Source organism: Stenella coeruleoalba (genome assembly GCF_951394435.1).
Source record: "Stenella coeruleoalba genome assembly, chromosome: 3".
Taxonomy (NCBI): domain Eukaryota; kingdom Metazoa; phylum Chordata; class Mammalia; order Artiodactyla; family Delphinidae; genus Stenella; species Stenella coeruleoalba.
Genome location: NC_137148.1, coordinates 123,339,723 through 123,358,044, shown reverse-complemented (window position 1 = coordinate 123,358,044; position 18,322 = coordinate 123,339,723). Strand labels below are relative to the sequence as shown.

Below are 18,322 nucleotides of genomic sequence, written 5' to 3'. Positions count from 1 at the left end.
GATTTACTTCCAACTGGAACTAATCAACGCTGTCACTTGGAGAAAGTCATCTGTCTCTCTGTGTAGATCTCCTCATTGGGAAAATGGGAACAATAATCCCTCCCCAGTATGCTTCTTAATTTAAGGCATTTTATAAAAATTTAAAGTACTGTAAATAATGAGTGGAATAAATATAACTAATATTTATAGGTGTTTACTGTGTTAGATATTTTATGTATACATGTACACACACACCACACACCTTTCCCCCTTCATCCACCTCATTTAGTCCTGGCAGCCACCCTGAGAGGTGAGCTAGGTGTTATTATCCTCTATGAGCTAATAAAAAACTTGAGGTGCTGAGAGGTTAAGTCCTAACTCAAGATCACACACCTGGTTAAGTGGTCGGCCCGATTCTCCTAGTAGTGGGAGAACCCAGTGGAGCCCAAGCTTGGCAGCTGGTACCCCTGGCACCCCTCTGGGCCGCAAGACCAGGCTTCACTCAGCCCTGGTGGCCGTGCAGGGCCCAAAGCAGCCAGAGTCCTTGGCCTGGTGCTGCAGGCTCTGAAGAGCTTCATCTTGGGTTCCAAATACCCTCCGGACTATCCCTGTGTGCTCTAGAAGTACCTTCATCCTTTATACCTATTAATGCATGAGAAACGTTGGTCGGCTCCCTAGACCACTTTACCTCCTCGGGCGTCAGCTCTCGGGTTCCTGACCGCCTCAGCTACTGAGAACAGAGAGCAAAGAGCCCCTCAGAGCCACACTCACCTTTCTAACACCGTCGAGGGTAACTTTTAACCAGAGCTGTCAGAGCTGTTCATCTTGTTGGCTTTGGGCCCCAGAATGTGTTACTGCCTAAGGCTGGTCCATGACTGTACAGACAAGCATGTTCCGTAACCAGGGAGGTCTGCTTTCATGTGGCCTGGGAGTGGTCAGTCGTTGCTGTATCATTCTTCAATGCCAAGTCCAAGACTTGCCTTTCTCATGCTTCTGTGTCTGATGACTGTTTGCCTGGGTTGTCCTTTGTAGTGGATCCCACATGCATGGAAAGAGTTAAAATTAATACAGCAGTTTTATTAACCACTTTAATAAAAGTTCAGGGGACAAGCTGAAGACCCCCAGGAACAGCATTTGCTTGAGCTCTGTGAGTCGTGGTTTTGATATCTCTGCTCTACGTGATCAAGACAAATAATAATATTAATACTATAGTGCATACAGCAGGGGTCTTGTTACTCCCATCTCTGAAACTTACACCAGGCCTACAGTTCATCTTTGTGCTCTGTTTAGGTTCCTGATGATTGAGTCAAGCTTATTTCACTGGCCTTGGAACAGTTTTTAACAATGCCATCTCAGTGATGTTAATTCCACTTGGGTCACCTCTTACTACACCCCTGATGTACAAGGGGCCTGATAGGTTTTTCCCCTTTGTTGATATTTCATGCTTATTGAAGGAAGTGATGATCCCCAGTGGCTCAGGACTGGATGCCCCCAGGCAGGAGGATGGTCATATTTCATGACTGGGCTCAGTTCAGGCAGTAACTGGCCCCTTTCCCTAACCCAGCTTACTTCAGCTCTTTGCTAGAAAGACAAAGAGCATCATAAAAGCACTGAGCTGTGAGAGGGAACTCTTATAGTTGCCAAGATTGTTATTAGTATGAAGCTCCTGCTGGAGAAACTTTTGTTGCCTTCACAGACAACACAAACTGTGTCTGGGGCAGTGGTTCCTGGTGCTGGTCTGTGACTTGCTGTGGGCTGGCTGATGGCTGCCTGAGAGCCGTTTATAGAGCTTATAAAATACATAGTTGTTGGCCTAGAGCAGGGCCTGGGAATCTATATTTTTCTAATGTGCACCCTAGTTTGAGAAGCACAGTCCTAGGACTGCCTTCTGTCATTTTGCAATTTCTGTTCAAGTGGTAGATTACAGTAGCCTTCAATTAAAATTGTTTTTCCTTACAAGTCCAATATTCCGACCACTTCACATAACTTTCTGACTCAGATGGCCTTTTTATCATTCTGATATATAATACCACCTCCTGTGTCCCACCCTTCAGCCATTCATTTGACCAATATTTAACAGCTATCGAAGACGGGAATAAGGTGAAAAGATCAAAAGACACATAGTTCTAAGACTACGGGAGTCTTTGGTCTAGTCAGGAGACCAATGAACAGTAAACCAACTCTTGTAGAACAATTCATTGTTTCAGCTGCAGTGGGAGCAGGTAGCATTTGCTGGAAAGTCAGGTGGTGTATCCTAGGGGAAAACCCCTTTGATTGAGGCTTGACAATGGCGAGGATGGTCGTCAGTGGTAGGTGAACATAGGAGAAGGCGGAGAGAACATCTTTGCAAAGGCTTAGTGGCCAGAGAGCCTGATAGGCGGCTAGAACTACGTGTCTCTTAGTTTTGCCACCATATAAAATATGAGGCAACGTGTGATAGAACCTAGCAGAGTGGATGTAATGACAGAGGCCAGCTCCTGAGGGGCTTGGAGATCACGTGTGGCAGTAGTTTGTATTTGACCTCATTAGCACATCTTCTCTGCCATATATGTAGGTTTTGTCTCAACACCTCATTGATCTGTATCTTTAAAAAATCCTTCCCCCTGACAATACAGTATGATGAAATTTCTTATTCTTACCCAATACCTTGGAAGCAGGAGAGAGTAAGTGGTAATTGGCTATATCCCCAGAGGAGTCCTAGCTTCAATTCTCATTTTCTGGCCCTGTTCACAGTCTTTGATTTCGGAAGCCAGAAGTCCGCCTGTCTGTGGGGCTTCCTTCCCCCATGAAACCTGTGTCCTCTTTTGAAAGCCCTCCCTCACCAGCATCATCTCATGCCATTTCCCTCCTTGATCCCTAAGCTTCCTCCACACTGATCTTTTTCAGGTTTTCAAAGAAACAAAACTTCTTCCTACCACAGGGCCTTTGCACACACTGTTCCCTCTGCTTGCAGTTCTCCATCTAAACTGATCTTCCCTGAAAAGGCCTTTTCCAGCCTCTATTTAAACAAGCCCCACTCCCTTGTATTTTGTGACACTTGATACAATTTTACATTGTTTTACTTATTTTGATGACTTTATTTCTTTATTGCTAGACTTCCCCTTAAGTTCCATCCAGGCAGTGACCTTGACGGTGTGGCTCACTCACAATTGCATCCTCCCCACTATTTAACAATAAATATTAGATACTTATTTGCTGAGTGAGTGGATGTGTGAATAATGGATGGATGGATGGATGGATGGATGGATGGGTGGAGAGTTGAAGTCTGTATGTTGAATTCTTAACAAACTGCAGCCCACCATTGTTCTTTAGGTTGCAGTTCTACTCATCCAGGCTCCTAGGGATTCTCTTCTCCCCCATGAACCCAACAAAGCTATGTCCATCCTTCATGCTGTGGTCTAAGCTCCATTCATTTAATGAAATCTGTGATCTCTAAAGCTGACTAGTGATTTGTGTCTCTCCTGACTTATAAATAAAATATATGTTTATATTTTATTAATAACTTCAGAGTGTATGTGCCTTGTTTCCAGTTGGATCACTTATCCAAACTTCATTTAAGTTATAATTTTTAAAAAGACCTTTCTCATAAGAAAGGAAATTTTTTTTTCACAAGAAAAGCAATAAAGAAATATGTTTCAGAGAATGTGAGAAATACTGAGTATAGTGAAGCAAATACGAATCCTGCATAATTTCTCCACCTTGAGTTATACATTCCACAACTTTGTGTGCATGTGCGCACATGTTTAAGTATCCTGAATTTTAAACATAACATGATCCCCCTGTCATATAAAGACTTTTAAAGGCCATTTCATTGTATGCCTGACCCTAAGTTCTGTTTTCGGGAATCACTATTGAGTGCCAACAGAATACCAGACAGAGTGCTAGGCACTGAGGTAGATGTTATCCCACTTTGCATTATATAGTGCTTTCTGGAAAAAGCCAATATAAAGAGTAGCTACATTTCTGAGTGGCTATGATAGGTTGCAGAAGCAAGAGGTGAAACTCCAGAATAATTTGAATAGGGTCAAACGAGAAAGACTGGATACCTAACAGAAAGACTGAGTGCACTGAGCACACAGATGTCTTAAGAAAATGGTTTCTGCTAAACGTCTAAAACAATGAATTGGGAGCACCTCGGCAGACCTCTCTTCTCTGAAATCCTAGCTGTGAGAATGACTCCCGTTTGTTTTCCTTCTTTTCTAGAGCGACCGTCTTCTGATCAAGGGAGGCAGAATCGTCAACGATGATCAATCCTTTTACGCTGATATTTACATGGAAGACGGCTTAATAAAGTAGGTATATAGTACGCTTTGCTTTGTCTTTTGAACTTTCTTCGTTAGAGGCTCAGAAGGAAACTTGCTTCTTTTTTGCTTACTAGCCTGTCGCTTCTGTGTGTTTCATTTCTCCTCCTTAAAAATGAGTTTTTATTTTAGCCCTTCAGTTTGGATGCACATAATCCCTTAAAAATAGGAGCTAGCCTTAGTTCACTTGGATTACATGAATGAAATGAAAAATCTGAATTCAGTCACCCAAATGATGCTAAGGGCCCCTTTGGGCAAGCTGCACTGATGGGCACCCTATGTGTCTTGGAGAATTGGGAGATGTCACCACTGTCCTTAAGGTCACTGGAAAACGTCCACAAATCACAGCACCCTAAAAATATAAGGCCTAGTGTGATAGGTACCAAAGGAGTTCAAATGAGGATAAGTAATTTAGAAGTGCACAGGGAGGAGAAATCCCTTCAGAGGAAGGTTTTGAGATGGAGAGGGCATTTAAGCTGAACCTTGACTTAGGTAGGACTTGGATAGGCAGAGCACAGATAGGACATACATAGGGCAGGCAAGGTTTCCAACTAGATACTCTAGGGATATATAATTACTTTACAAAATGGTTTGCTATTGGATGCCTGCAAGCAGCACAGCCAGGTAACCTTTATGGGTAGCTTCATAGTGACCTTTAAAAAAGGATTTGATTTACACATAGCCTTCATCACATAAAGCCGGGTACTTCCCCACATTGATAAGATATTGTATAAAACTGGTATATCCAACCCACCATATGAGCCATCTCTGGCCTCATTCAGTTTTATTTTTATCTTATTCAGCTTCATTGGGTAGCTTAAGATTCTGGTTATAGATTGCTTACTTATCTTTGGAAACTTGGCTTAAATACAACTTTCTGTAGGCCAACATTCCTTACCAGCCCCTAAATCTAGGCTAGCTTTCCATTTGATGAGCTTTTAAAAACCCTGTGCTTTTATCAATCGTAGCAATTCTGACACTGTTGGCACTCTTAGAGCAAGGACCATATCTTATTCTTCTCCGTATCTGCAGCACTTACCCCAGTACTTAACACATAGAGACTTTTGTAAGAGCTACCTTTTATTGAGTATATAGTATGTGCCCGGCACTGCGTTAAATGTTTTACATGCCTTATCATTTAATCTGCCAGCAATCCTATGAAGTGAGTACTCTTATTACCCCCTTTTCAGAGGAGAAAGAGGAAGAGAGAGTAAATAACTTGCTAAAGATCAACATATTAATCAATGCATTGAATGAATGGATGAGTGACTGAACGAATGGATGAATGAGTAACAAATGCAAGAATGAAGATATTTGTGTTTGGTAGCCTTGCCAATTTGCATAAATACTTTTTCATATTAGAAGCAGGAAAAATGGAATTGTTAGACAAGCCAACCAGTGTAAAACAGTACTTTCTTCAAAATATGAGCCACGATTAATTCTACATTTTTCTCTTACTAAAACATTATTGTGTATAGTCCACTCTCTGGTGGAGGTGTGTTCCCTCATTTAGAGATGTTCAGAGTTGGAAAAAAATTTAGTACCTAATGCTTCTTCCTCATTCCAGAGCTCATGGCAGGCATCACTAATTGATCACAGAACTTTTCACAGTTGAGCCCTAAATACAGGCTCAGAATCCATCTTCACGCAGTGATTCAGGCACCTACTACCATAGTTGAATACAAAAACTGAGTCTTCTTTGCCATCTCTATTAAAATAGACTGGAAGACCACTTGTCAAGGATGTTATAGGAGGAATTTAACCATCAGATGTGTGTGTTGGTGGTGGAGAAAAGGGTGTATAAACATGATCTTCATCCAGTCCTATAAAATGATATATCTCCAACAACATTCTTAACTCACAGAGCATAAAAACAGAAATAATTTCCTCCAGTTTTTACAGAGTTGTTTCCTGTGAAGATTGCTGGAGTACCTGCTATGTGCAAAGAAGTTGTCTCAGGCACTGGACACGTACTATGTCACATGCTATGGTAGATATCATTGGGACCCAAATCATCGTGCTCTCTTCCCCCAGGGACCTGAGAGTCTTTTAGGGGAAGTGACATGTCTGTACATGCAAAGCACATGACATCACCAGATAATATCAATATCGAGTATTAAATTAGTAGAACAGATGAGATCCAGAGGAAGGAGAGGGCTATGTGAGATTAAGGTGGTTATTGATTATAATAGCTGGTATTTACTAAATTTTCATGTGCCTAACTAACAGTGTTCTTTGGGCTTAACACAGATTAATGTTTAATCTACACAACAGACCTATGGAGGAGGCACTTTTGTTACATTTTACAGATGAAAAAATTGAGACATGGTGAGGCTAAGTAACTTGGCCGAAGTCATAACGCTAGTCTTAGCAGATCCAAGATTGCGAGTCCACATAGCTCACGTCCAGGGCAGAGCCACACTCTTAATTATTAGACCTGGCTGTCAGTAGAAACTTGACCAAGGAGGGGAGATAGAAGCTATGCCTTCAAGGATTAAGGGGACCTTGATTGGTTCAGTGGGGAAAAGGAGGGAAGGCTTTTCTTTTTCAGACTGGGTGTTAAACCAGTTGTCAAAATTGGTAGAAGCATACATACATGGGCACACCCAAGCCAGGCAACTCTTCATGCCCTTGGTTCTCAATTTCTCTTAGAGGTGAATCAGTGAGGGAGGGAAATGAGAACACACTGGCCAGTATCTGGACTAGAATGGAGTTAAAATCAAGGCTGCATTTTTTCCACAGTGTGTTTTGAATTGTGGTGGCTCTGGAATGGCAGAGTGGTGACGTGGTAAGGATGAACTCTTAGAGATGTCAGGAAGACTTCATTTTAGTTGTAGAACTTAGATTTTGTCAGGCAAGTGGTAGACTTCTTCCTACCCCAGGAAAGTGTCTTTCTTAGCTGGCTGTGAACAAAAGCGGAAAGTATTCATGCCACTGGCAGTGGGGTACATGTGTCCCCAAGGTAGGAGAGGGCTCATGATAATGTAGAGCCTTAAGAATCATAAGTCTAGGGCTTCCCTGGTGGCGCAGTGGTTTAGAATCCGTCTGCCAATGCAGGGGACACAGGTTCGAGCCCTGCTCCGGGAAGATCCCACATGCCGTGGAGCAGCTAAGCCCGTGCGCCACAACTACTGAGCCTGCATGCCACAACCGCTGAAGCCTGTGCGCATAGAGCCCATGCTCTGCAACAAGAGAAGCCACTGCAATGAGAAGCGCGCGCACCACAATGAAGAGTAGCCCCCGCTCGCCACAGCTAGAGAAAGCCTGCGAGCAGCAATGAAGACCCAGGGCAGCCAAAAATAAAATGAATAAAATAAGTTTAGTAAAAAAAAAAAAAAAGAATCATAAGTCTACCTGGAATTAACTGGATGTTTCAATCAAGGATGTGAACTAAGCAACGTAGATGGTCTATGTGGTTACATTGTGCTAGGAATAGTTGTATTTGCCAATTGTCTTGTGTAGTGTGCCCTTGGCGTACTTACTGGCTTCCTTCCCACCCCAGTCTCCCCCTCTCTGCCTCCCTGGGATGCTCTGAAGCTTCTTGGGTGAAGCTGTGTCTGGTGGAGGTTGTCATAATCACCTTCCTTGGCTTGAAACTTCTACTGAGATGCTGACCGTACAAAAGCAGCTGGTGTAGGCATCTGCGTCTTTGGCTTCCTCTTTGAGAATCTGCCATCAGCTGTGATTGACAGATAAACTATCAGGGAAGGATGGAATTGAGAGTGAAGTCTGAGTTGTGAAATGCCCTAGACAGATTCCATTTGTTATTAGGAGCACAGATGAACCCATTTAGAGGATAGCAAAGTTCACACACCTATTCTTTAAAACGATTCTTTACCTCCTTCAGTCTCTCCTAACAGTTCATTATTTTACAGCCATTCGGTCCTTCTGCAAATGTTCTTCCTGACCTTTAAATAAAGAACAAAATGAAAAGGATAATAAAAACACTTATTAAAAAATATTTATTACACACCCTATATTCTAGACATGGTTAAGCCACTGGGGTTACGGTACTAAGCCAGGACACACGGTCCTACCAAACAGCATATCAGATTGTTTTGTGTCTATAAAAAAATTGTTTTCTGGATGGACCTAGAGATTATCATACTAAGTGGAGCAAGTTAAAGACAAATATCTTACGATATCACTTGTATATGGAATCTAAAAATGATACAAATGAACCTATTTACAAAACAGAAACAAACTCACAGACGTAGAAAACAAACTTATGGTTACCAAAGGGGAAAGGCGGGTAGGGATAAATTAGGAATTTGGGGTTAACAGATACACGCTACTGTATATAAAATAAACAACAGGGTCCTACTGTATAACACAGGGAACTATATTCAATGTCTTGTAATAAAAATGTTTTCTGTTATGGATACCTGTCTTTATTTGTTTCTAGATTGCTAAACTTGTGAATCACTTGCAAAAGACTACTTTGATAAACATAAGTTACAACATTGCAAATCCTTATAATACTGTGTTTATCTTGGAAGTCATTCTTTTAAATTGCTGGTTGCTTCCCTGTCTCACCAGGCAAATTGGAGACAATCTGATTGTCCCTGGAGGGGTGAAGACCATTGAGGCCAATGGGAAAATGGTGATTCCTGGAGGCATCGATGTCCACACTCACTTCCAGATGCCCTACAAGGGAATGACCACAGTGGATGACTTCTTCCAAGGGACCAAGGCTGCCTTAGCGGGGGGCACCACCATGATCAGTAAGTCCCCCGACTTTACACATTTCTGTAAAGCGTGCGAGGGGTCCTAGGGAGTGAGTTTAACTAACATGTTAACTGCAGTGGTCTCTGTTGGTAACTCGTACACTTCCCCTCAATTCAGTTTTTGGACTTTCTGCCTGATGAGACCTGAGAAAAGCTGGTTATGGTGAGGACATTGGCAGCTCCTGTAACCACATAGAGGAGATTCAGGAGGTTCATGACCTTGAAAGCAGGTGTCTTCTTTGTCTGCCTTAGAGCAGGGGTCCGGTATACCATGGGTGGGGAATCAGCACGTATCACCTCTGGGCCAGTCTCTGTGGAAAGTGGACTTAAAAAGTTGTGGATGGTGGGCAAAAAGTAATTTCAGGACTTCCAGCTTGGGTCTGAGGCAGCAGGGGCAGAGAGTACAGGCAGAGCAGTGAGAATGGGGCTGAGAAGCATCCCAGAGAGAATGATGATGAGACTTAACAGTTCTTGAGAGCTTAGGAGGCTTCATTGGTGGTTAGTGTTATTTAGTCTGTGCTGTGTTTTGACCAATTCGTATCTTTAAGATTGGGCAAGCTGGGGGGTTGTTTCTCTTGTTTTGTTTTGTTTTTCTGGTGACTTTTGCAATTCCAAAGAGACCTAGGGAGTTGAATGCCGGATTACTGAGCAGATAGCATTCCAGGGCACTCCTTCCTAAGCCAAAGGAATCCCAATGAATTGGCTCCCGTCCCAGCCCTGGCCCCCCCGACTTGGTCAGCAAGAGCACTGTTTACCACGGTATACATCCACTTAAGAACTCAGTACAGCCTGAGCTATATTATTCACTGTCTTTTGCTTCCTTTCAACGGGAGCAGTAGCAGGGTTCAGCTTCAGCTAGTTGGGTGTGGGAACCCAGGAAAATTGTGCCAGGGCCATAAAAGGTGCAATTCTGGGAGACCAAAGGGAGGAAGCCAGCTGACTTCTCGGCAGCGGCCTGCCCACGAAGGCCCTGGTGTGGGTCCAAGCATCAGTAACATAGCTCCATGCCTTTGCTTTCCGATAAGCGCACGTAGGCTGCCTGCGCTAGAAGGCTGAGGAAATCAGTGCTGTTGGCCCGGCCTTCTGCCATCTTGCCGAGGAGCTGGACCTGTTCAGAAACCTGGACATATGCACTAGGCTTGGACTTCTGCATTAGGGAAGGAGCTCCACGTGAGAAGAGAGGAAAGCATATAAGAACAACAGAAGTGTACATGTCCTTTGTAGATAATTTAAAAACCCTACGTATGCAGAAAAGAAAAAAAAACTCCATAAATCTCACTTCCCTGTCACAGTTTGGCTATATATTTTTTTCTATTTAACAAAAAGGATTGTAATAAACATACTGTGCTTTAGCCTTCTATGTTCACTAATTAATAGGTCATGTATATCTTTCCATTCATTTATTTTTATGCTACCAAATTTTAAATGGGCTCCTGACATCCGTTTTATGAAGGTATCACAATTTATGTATTTACCCAAACTTCCCTATTGTAAGACTTTGTTCCCAGTTTTTCACTTACATGAATATATAAATAGTGGCAGACATCTTGAGAACCCAGATTTTGCATATAGCCGTGTTTATTTCCTTAGGGATAATTCTTAGGCATAGGAATAATTGTTGAGGTATGAAAAATGTCATGGTTTTTGATCTACATTTCAAAATTGTTCTTAGGAAAGTTGTACCAATTCATACTTTCTCTCGACTGCCATGGGGAACTATGAAAAACTCTAATTTTTGCCTTAACCTCACCAATGTTATTGGTGTAAATCTTACTCTTTTTAAAAGTATTATCCACCATTGCAGGTACTGCAAGAGTAGGTTTTGGCCTCAAAGAAACCATATTCTGGACAAAAAGTTTGCATGGAAATAATATCTGTGGGCCAAGCGTCAAGTTCACTTAACCGATACCAGGTCTTTGCTACGGCAGTAAGCACGAGCATTCATTCTCCTGTGCCCAGACATAACTTTAAAGCCCCTCCTTCTGCCCATAAAAGGGAGTCCAACTTGGATCACCAGCAGTGACTCCCGTAATGCTGGTAATAATGGCATGCAGTAGGCGCTCATCAATTGATAGCTAATATTGATGGAGCGCTTACTATGTGCCAGGCTTCAGGTGAAGCACTTCCCATGCATTTTCCCATTTAATCCCTTAACAAACTTAGAGGGAAGGCAGTGTTACCCCTGTCCCCATCCCCACTTGGTGCCCGTTTTAAGAATGAGAAAATTAAGGTTTAGAGAAGCTAGTCATTTGCCCAAGATCCCATAGCTAAGTGACAGTTGAATCATCAGCAACCTTGAAACCACCCGGGAACCCTTTCTAAGGTTAATCCTATGCTCAGGAAATAGAGACTTTGCTGTCGTAGCTAAGCAAGCAAAAGCAGACCCGTACAGAGGGGACCAAAGGCTGTGTTGATGAATCGCCCGTGCGGGGCCTCTGTTGTTCAGTTGACCACGTGGTGCCCGAGCCCGAGTCCAGCCTGACGGAGGCCTATGAGAAGTGGCGGGAGTGGGCCGATGGCAAGAGCTGCTGTGACTATTCCTTACACGTGGACATTACCCACTGGAATGACAGCGTCAAGCAGGAAGTGCAGAGCCTGATCAAGGACAAAGGTGAGCCCGGATGTGCCTTCCTCCCTTCCCCCTTGCCTGTCCTTCCCATACTGTCCACTCATTTAGTTGCTTCTCCTTGCTGGACCCTGGAACCCTGAGTATGAATGCCAGATATAGGGGTACCACTATGGACCAGACACTTTATGCCATCCTACTTATTCCTTACAGGATCCCCATGAGATAGGGATTATTATCCTTACTCTGCAGTTGGAGAACCTGAGGCTTCCGAATAAGTAGCCCAAGATCATAGAATTTGTAAGCAGTAGATCTACCCAAAGCCTGTGCTCTGCACCTCCGTGCAATACTGCCCATTGTACAGAGGAAGAAACTGAGGTCAGGAGAGGTTGACGTCTTACATGAGGTCATACAGCTAGTACATATGAGATTAGGAATGTTTAACCTCTATCATTGTGATTCCAAAGATCCAACCATTACTATTATGTAACAATAGCATCCTCGGAAAAGGCTAAGACATTTCTGGGAGCAAAGATGTGTTCGTACTCCAGATAGGAGCTTAGGGCCTGAAAGGTGTGTGTGTGTGTGTGTGTGTGTGTGTGTGTGTGTGTGTGTGTGTGTGTGTGTGTGTGTGTGTGTGTGTGTGTGTGTGTGTGTATCTGCGTGTGTCTGTGTCCTCTCTATGAGTCCATGATTTAGGTTCCCATTGACTTAGATTCTTCTATGTTTACTTCTTTCTGTGTTCCGATGGTCAAGTATTTCACACACGCACCACCCTCTCTACACGCACGCAGACATGTGACGTGCTCCGCATCCGAGGGGGGCCTGGAGGACTTAGGGGAGTATGAGGAATGGCCTCTGCCAGTATCCATGGCAAAAGGAAGCAGGCCGGTGCAGAGCAATAGGATAAATGCCGCAAGATGCAGAATATTGTTATAATAGTAACAATAGTGCTACGATACTAGTACTAATAATATTATTATAATTATTATTATACAAATTTTATAATACTGTCATCAATGAGCAGTCTCGATGCAAAGGCCAGGAGTGCAGTGGAAGGCAGTGTGCTGGGGGTTCGGGGGAGGGGATGACCTCCCAGAGGACGAGCTCTCCTTTGCATCCCCCGCTCACCCCACAAGCTCTGCCCGGTTCTCACTATCTGATACAGAGGGTGAGATTAACCCCTCCCTTTTTTTGTTTTGGCTGCACAGCCGGCTTGCGGGATCTTAGTTCCCACACCAGGGATCAAACCCGCGCCCCCTGCAGTGGAAGTGTGGAGTCTTAACCACTGGACCGCCAGGGAAGTCTCCTGCCTCCCTTCTTTCTGTGTCTCCTTTCACACTGCATCTCAACTAGGTAGAAAAGTGAATGGCTTTAACACCCACTTCCCTTCTGAAGGGCCTGAGTCATACCACGGATGACCCAGAGGCTTGTGGGAAGGGTTGTGTTGGGAAAAACTACCCTGAGTTGCACCATTCTGGGTAGGGAAGGTCCCAGATTACAGTCCACTTTTGGCCTGGAGTACTGTGGGCTGAGATGGCCCTAATGGCTAGAGAACAAAATTACCCTCCTTTCCTCTAAATGACTCTCTGTCCCCCAGTCCCACCTGTTTCTGTAAATTACTCTATTAATAGTGTATTTGGGGGGAGAAATTAAATGGCTCTTTCCTTGTAACGCTGGTGACTTAGATATTTAAGCCCAAGGTGAACCTTGACTTCTCTGCATTAGCTCTGTTACTTCCCCTAGGACAGGCTCTAGATCTTAGTTCTCTCTCAGACCCAACACCTTGCCCAGGCCTGATGGAGAGCAGGCACCCACAAAGAGCAAAATAAACCGCTCCCAGGAGATCAACCACGTGCTGGTGCTAAGAGTTTTGCATGTGTTGTCTTTTAAAGTTTCCAACCACCTTACGAAGCAGGATGGTGTTATTTTTCCATTTTACAGATGAGGAAACCGAGGCTCAAGGGGTTAGGGTTTCCAAGCTCGCTGACCCAGCACGTGGTGCCACTCCTAGTGTGTGTACACGGCTAGTGTGCTGCAGTGATTCCTGACACTGTATCCTGCCTTGAGCAGTGTCGAGGCTTGTTGGCCCTCTGGGCTGGGAACTGTGGAGGGGGAGGCAGGAAGGAGCCGCAGAAGAAGAGACCATTCTGCTATGACATCATAGGAATCATCAATTTTACAGGGTAGAGGAGGAAATAGAAAAATGCTCTTGGAGAATGGGACGCATCCGCTTTGCATTGGGCAGGGGCCTGCGATGCCCTCAGGGCCCGGGGGGTGTCACAGTGGGAGCACAGGATGCAGCAGGGTCGTGATAATGCTGTCTTCCTCCTGTCTTCCCTCCCATCCCTCTCTTGCAGGGGTGAACTCCTTCATGGTTTACATGGCCTATAAGGATTTGTATCAAATGTCGAACACAGAGGTAATAACCCATCACTGTGTGGTTTGGGGTCTCTGGATGGCTTTCCTGTGGTTGCCGGTGACCTTGGCTCTTTGCACATGAGTTACTGTGGTCAGTGTGGGAGACTGCTGGGCAAGAGAGCTTCCTGAAGTCCTCGCCGTTTACGCTACATTTCAAATAAGGTAACGGGCAGGGTGCCCGGGGCAAGGCAGACAGGGAACTAACATTTCCACTGGTAGCAGCCTTCTCAAAAGGACAAGAGGAAGGGCGTGTCTAAATCTCCCATCTACCAAACAAACTCTACACCCCTCGGGAACTCAGGGAGAGTGTAAGTGCTCAGCCCTGTGGGATTAAGGAGGGCCGTCTACTCTTTGGGGTAATCGTACCAGCTTGCCTCTGACTCTCTCTCTCCGAAATGCATGGGGTATGCTTGTTTTAGATAAATCTCAGCTTCTCAGAAGAAATACAGAAAATGAATTCCCATACCACCGGGCAAGGAGATGAAGGGTGGTCTGCCTTGAGGGGCTAAGAGATAGAGGTTTCAGCTTTTGAGTTAGCTTCTGGCCAGGCTGCAGTGCCTTTCAGGAGTGTTAAGAAGGATTCTGAAGCTCTATCTGAGTTCAGTGGGAAGTAATTCCATTTAAAGTATGTGCAGGAGGCAGAGTAGGGGGGTCAGTATCACTCTGTTAGATGTGTGCCCTGTCTGCCTAGGAGACATGCTGGGTTCCTTATATAGATAGTTTCCTAGAGTTCCTTTGGATTAGCACTCCTCTTTGGTTGTGCATGTTTTGGTCTGTATTTCTGCCCTAGTCACTTATTTCCTCTAGTTCATCCCATTTATTTTAGCTCTGGCCCTAGTCGTTGGCCCTTGCATGAGATTGCTAAAAGCACTGGGTCTTGTGAATGTGACAAAGACTCATTTCTGTTTCAGCTGTATGAGATCTTCACCTGTCTGGGAGAGCTGGGAGCCATCGCTCAGGTGCACGCTGAGAATGGGGATATCATTGCCCAGGTAACACAGTGCAGCTCCCTGCAGTACACTTCCTGCTTGGGCTAGGGTCTGCCTCCCATTTATTTTCTCATTTCTTCAGCGTTGCCAGAGCTCTCAGTATGGGCCAGGCACCCTCGTAAGTACTCTGCTAAGAACAGAACCTGCCCTCAAGGACCTCACAGTCTAGGAGGAGGAATTATGAGGGCAAATAGACAAGCGAGGGAGAAAGCAGAAGACGCTGGAGAGCAGGGAGCCGTCTGGCCGTTCTGGGGAATCAGAAAAGGCATCCTGGCAGAGGAGGTTTTCAAATTGGGCCATTTAGTGGGAGAGCATCGCTGAGTCTGTTTTGAAAATGAGTCCAAGGTACGTGTCGTGCTCAGTCCTAAAGAAAAACTCTAAGACAGCATTTTTCAGAAGCTGGAAATCTGAGCCAGGACTGTGGAACTCATGGCCTTAGATAATGAATTCAGGTCTTGTGGGGATCAGACATCCCACTGATTTCCTAGAAATCATATTGAGAAACCTGAGGAAAGAGTGATGAAAGCAAGGGCCCCAAGGCCCAAATCGATCATTTGTAAGGAAGCAGAAAGCACTTCTCTCTCCATCTCCTGGGTTGCTTAATGGGCTAGATGCACAGACGTGTCTTCGCCAGGGTTTTGTTGATCTCGGAAGCATTCAGGATTGGCTTCCGCTAGGAGGCAGCCGCCAGCAAACAGTGTCAGCTCTCTTAGTCCATTCGATAACATTAACAGCAAGAAACCATTATTCATTCTTTTAAGAATATTTCCTGAGTGCTTTGTGCCAGTGCAGTGCCTTGTGCAGCACTAGGCTATAGCGGGGAGCCAAAACAGATGCATTCCAGAGCTCTCGAGTACTCGGGCTGTGCTTTAGAAGTTGTCCAGGACGTGGCGAATGTGGTCGGCAGGGGTGTGGGAACACACTGAGGCCGACCCTCATCTCAGACCCGTCAGCTTCTAACAGCAGGACCCACCTGGGGAGCGCTTCCCACCATGTGCCAGGCCCTAGTCAGGGCTCTCGTATGTTCCCATTTAATCTTCGTCCAAGCCTTTCAAGGTGGCGCCCACCCTCCTCCCTGTTTTATAGATGAGAACACTGAGGCTCTGAAGGATGAGGTCACTGGCCCAGGGATCACAGCCAGCAAGTGGGAGAACACAATCTTAGCTTCTCAGGGGATGTGCCTCAGTGAGCATCTTTACCCAGAGATGGTGGAGAAGGGTCCTTCTCCACCAGTCCAGCTACAGGCTCCCGGAGAGGCAGCGCCCGGGCTGTGCAGGCTCCAGCTGTTAGGATTTCAGACTCTCACGGCTGTCTCTCTAGCGGAGGAGGTGAGTTAAGCGTGCAGTTTCCACTCCCTTATGACCGAGGAGGTTAATTAGTCAGGCCCCTGACAGCCTTCTCCCACATCCCCCGCACACCCAGATAATGAAGTCATTTTCCGAAGAGGCTCCAGATGCCTTGCTCCCATGGGAGGCATCCTGGTGGTGGTGGAGCTGTCTCTCCTCCCCATTCTCAAACTTTCCGTGCAGCAGCCAGACGCCCCAGCCCTCCCTCCAGATGCCCTAGCGATCAGACTCCCTGCTTCTTCATCCTAGCCTCTGTGGAGGCAGACAGGCTCCGACTCACAGCCCCTTTCCAGCTTCCTTTTGAGGCTTCTTAGCACAGAAGTGTGTCTGCTTCCGCACCGCCTCCCCGCCTCCAACCCACCTTGGGAAGATCTGTTCCCGGTCAGGAAAAGAATAAAGGCGCTTTTCCATTTGGATGAGTTTCGTGTATGTGTTTATTAAATTCAGCTCAAGCTGAAAGATTTTATCACATTGTTTAAATGAAGACAGCTGCTATACTCGGAGTTTTTGCTACACGTTATGCAAAGTGACTAAAGAGCAAGAAGTATTTTCTAAGGGTACCAACAAGGGACATTTTCAAAAGTTTCAAGCTGGAAGGGCAGTCGGAGAGTACAGCGTCTTTAGCCCTTCGTCCAACAAATATCTACTGAGTGCCTACTATGTGCCAAACCTTGGAGGGGGAAGGTGAAAAAGACAGGGTCCCTTTCCTCTTGGAGCAACCGAAACTGTGACGTAATTACAGATCGGTGCCTCTAGGTGCCCACACCTCCCCCACCCATGGCAGGTGGCATCCATGGGTCTTTACATGTTATTCTTTTTTTTTTTTTTTTTTTTTGCGGTACGCGGGCCTCTCACTGTTGTGACCTCTCCCTTTGCGGAGCACAGGCTCCGGACGCGCAGGCTCAGCGGCCATGGCTCACGGGCCCAGCCGCTCCGCGGCATGTGGGATCTTCCCGGACCGGGGCACGAACCCGTGTCCCCCGCATCGGCAGGCGGACTCTCAACCACTGCGCCACCAGGGAAGCCCTACATGTTATTCTTAACCTTCCAGCTATAGGGACACCGTGGCTTTGCGTATAGGCCATCCCAACGTGAGCAGTGCACTGGAATCACCCATGGAGCTTAAGGAACGCTCCCTGGGATTCTCCGAGTTCCAGAGATCCAGCTTCGGGAGGTCGTAGGAGAGCTCAGTCAGGTGTATTACGGAAAAGTTGCCCTGGTGATTGGAATGTGCTCGGAGACCATCGTTCGAGCGAGTTCCATCCTGTGCGTTGTCGCAGCACTTTTGGACCAGATAGGAAGGAGAGCGTCGTGTGAGATGGAAGATGCTTTAGTTGGACACCTCAACCCTTGTGTGACTTCACGAGGCAGTTCAGTGTCAAAAGTCACCAGAGTTTGGAAGAAATTGTATTTAATCTAAGCTTTGATACATGGAACAGGAAGAATGAAAAGTGGAGGTACTTTGCTGGAAGTATCAACCTCTGTCTGACCTTTGGTCCAGTTCTGTCGAGCGAGAGGCAGTGACCATTTTACTTCTCGTGGTTGCTGATAGCATACGCACCTTCCTCCTCCTCCTCTTTAAAAAATGTACGTGAATTAAAAAAAAAACAACCCAACAAAAAAAGAGTTCTTCTTTGCCAGGGCGAAGGGATCCCTTCCTTTGTAAGCATCTCATTGTTTCCAGGTGAGACAAAGCCTCGTTCAGCTCACTCCCTCCTTCGTCTCCTATGTCACCAGCACGAGGTTCCTAGGAACGGGGCTCAGTGCTTGAGCGTGAATGCCTGCAGAACTGCAGATCTGCGGCTGGGGATTTGTGCCAGTTCTGATTAGCCCAGCCTCCTGCTTCCAGAAAGCTGGCCGAGTCTGAGGAAGTTAGCCATCAGCTATGAGGGGTAGAGAGCTCTGCCACATCCACAGCCTAGTTAAATAGAATTTGACCAAAAGGCTAAGTCAGGTAATGCTGTTTAGAGGCATGATTTAGTCTGGTGAAATT

General features: G+C 45.5%; 1 protein-coding gene across 2 annotated transcripts in view; it reads left to right on the top strand.

Moving 5' to 3' along the window:
- Positions 1-18,322, top strand: part of DPYSL3 (dihydropyrimidinase like 3) — a 114,675-nt gene that overhangs the window by 72,243 nt on the left and 24,110 nt on the right. For both annotated transcript variants that reach the window (XM_079915712.1, XM_079915713.1), the window contains exons 2-6: positions 4,183-4,271; positions 8,820-9,004; positions 11,454-11,618; positions 13,934-13,995; positions 14,906-14,986. In XM_079915712.1, coding sequence (XP_079771838.1) covers positions 4,183-4,271; positions 8,820-9,004; positions 11,454-11,618; positions 13,934-13,995; positions 14,906-14,986 — 582 coding nt within the window. The remainder of the gene's footprint in view (positions 1-4,182; positions 4,272-8,819; positions 9,005-11,453; positions 11,619-13,933; positions 13,996-14,905; positions 14,987-18,322) is intronic.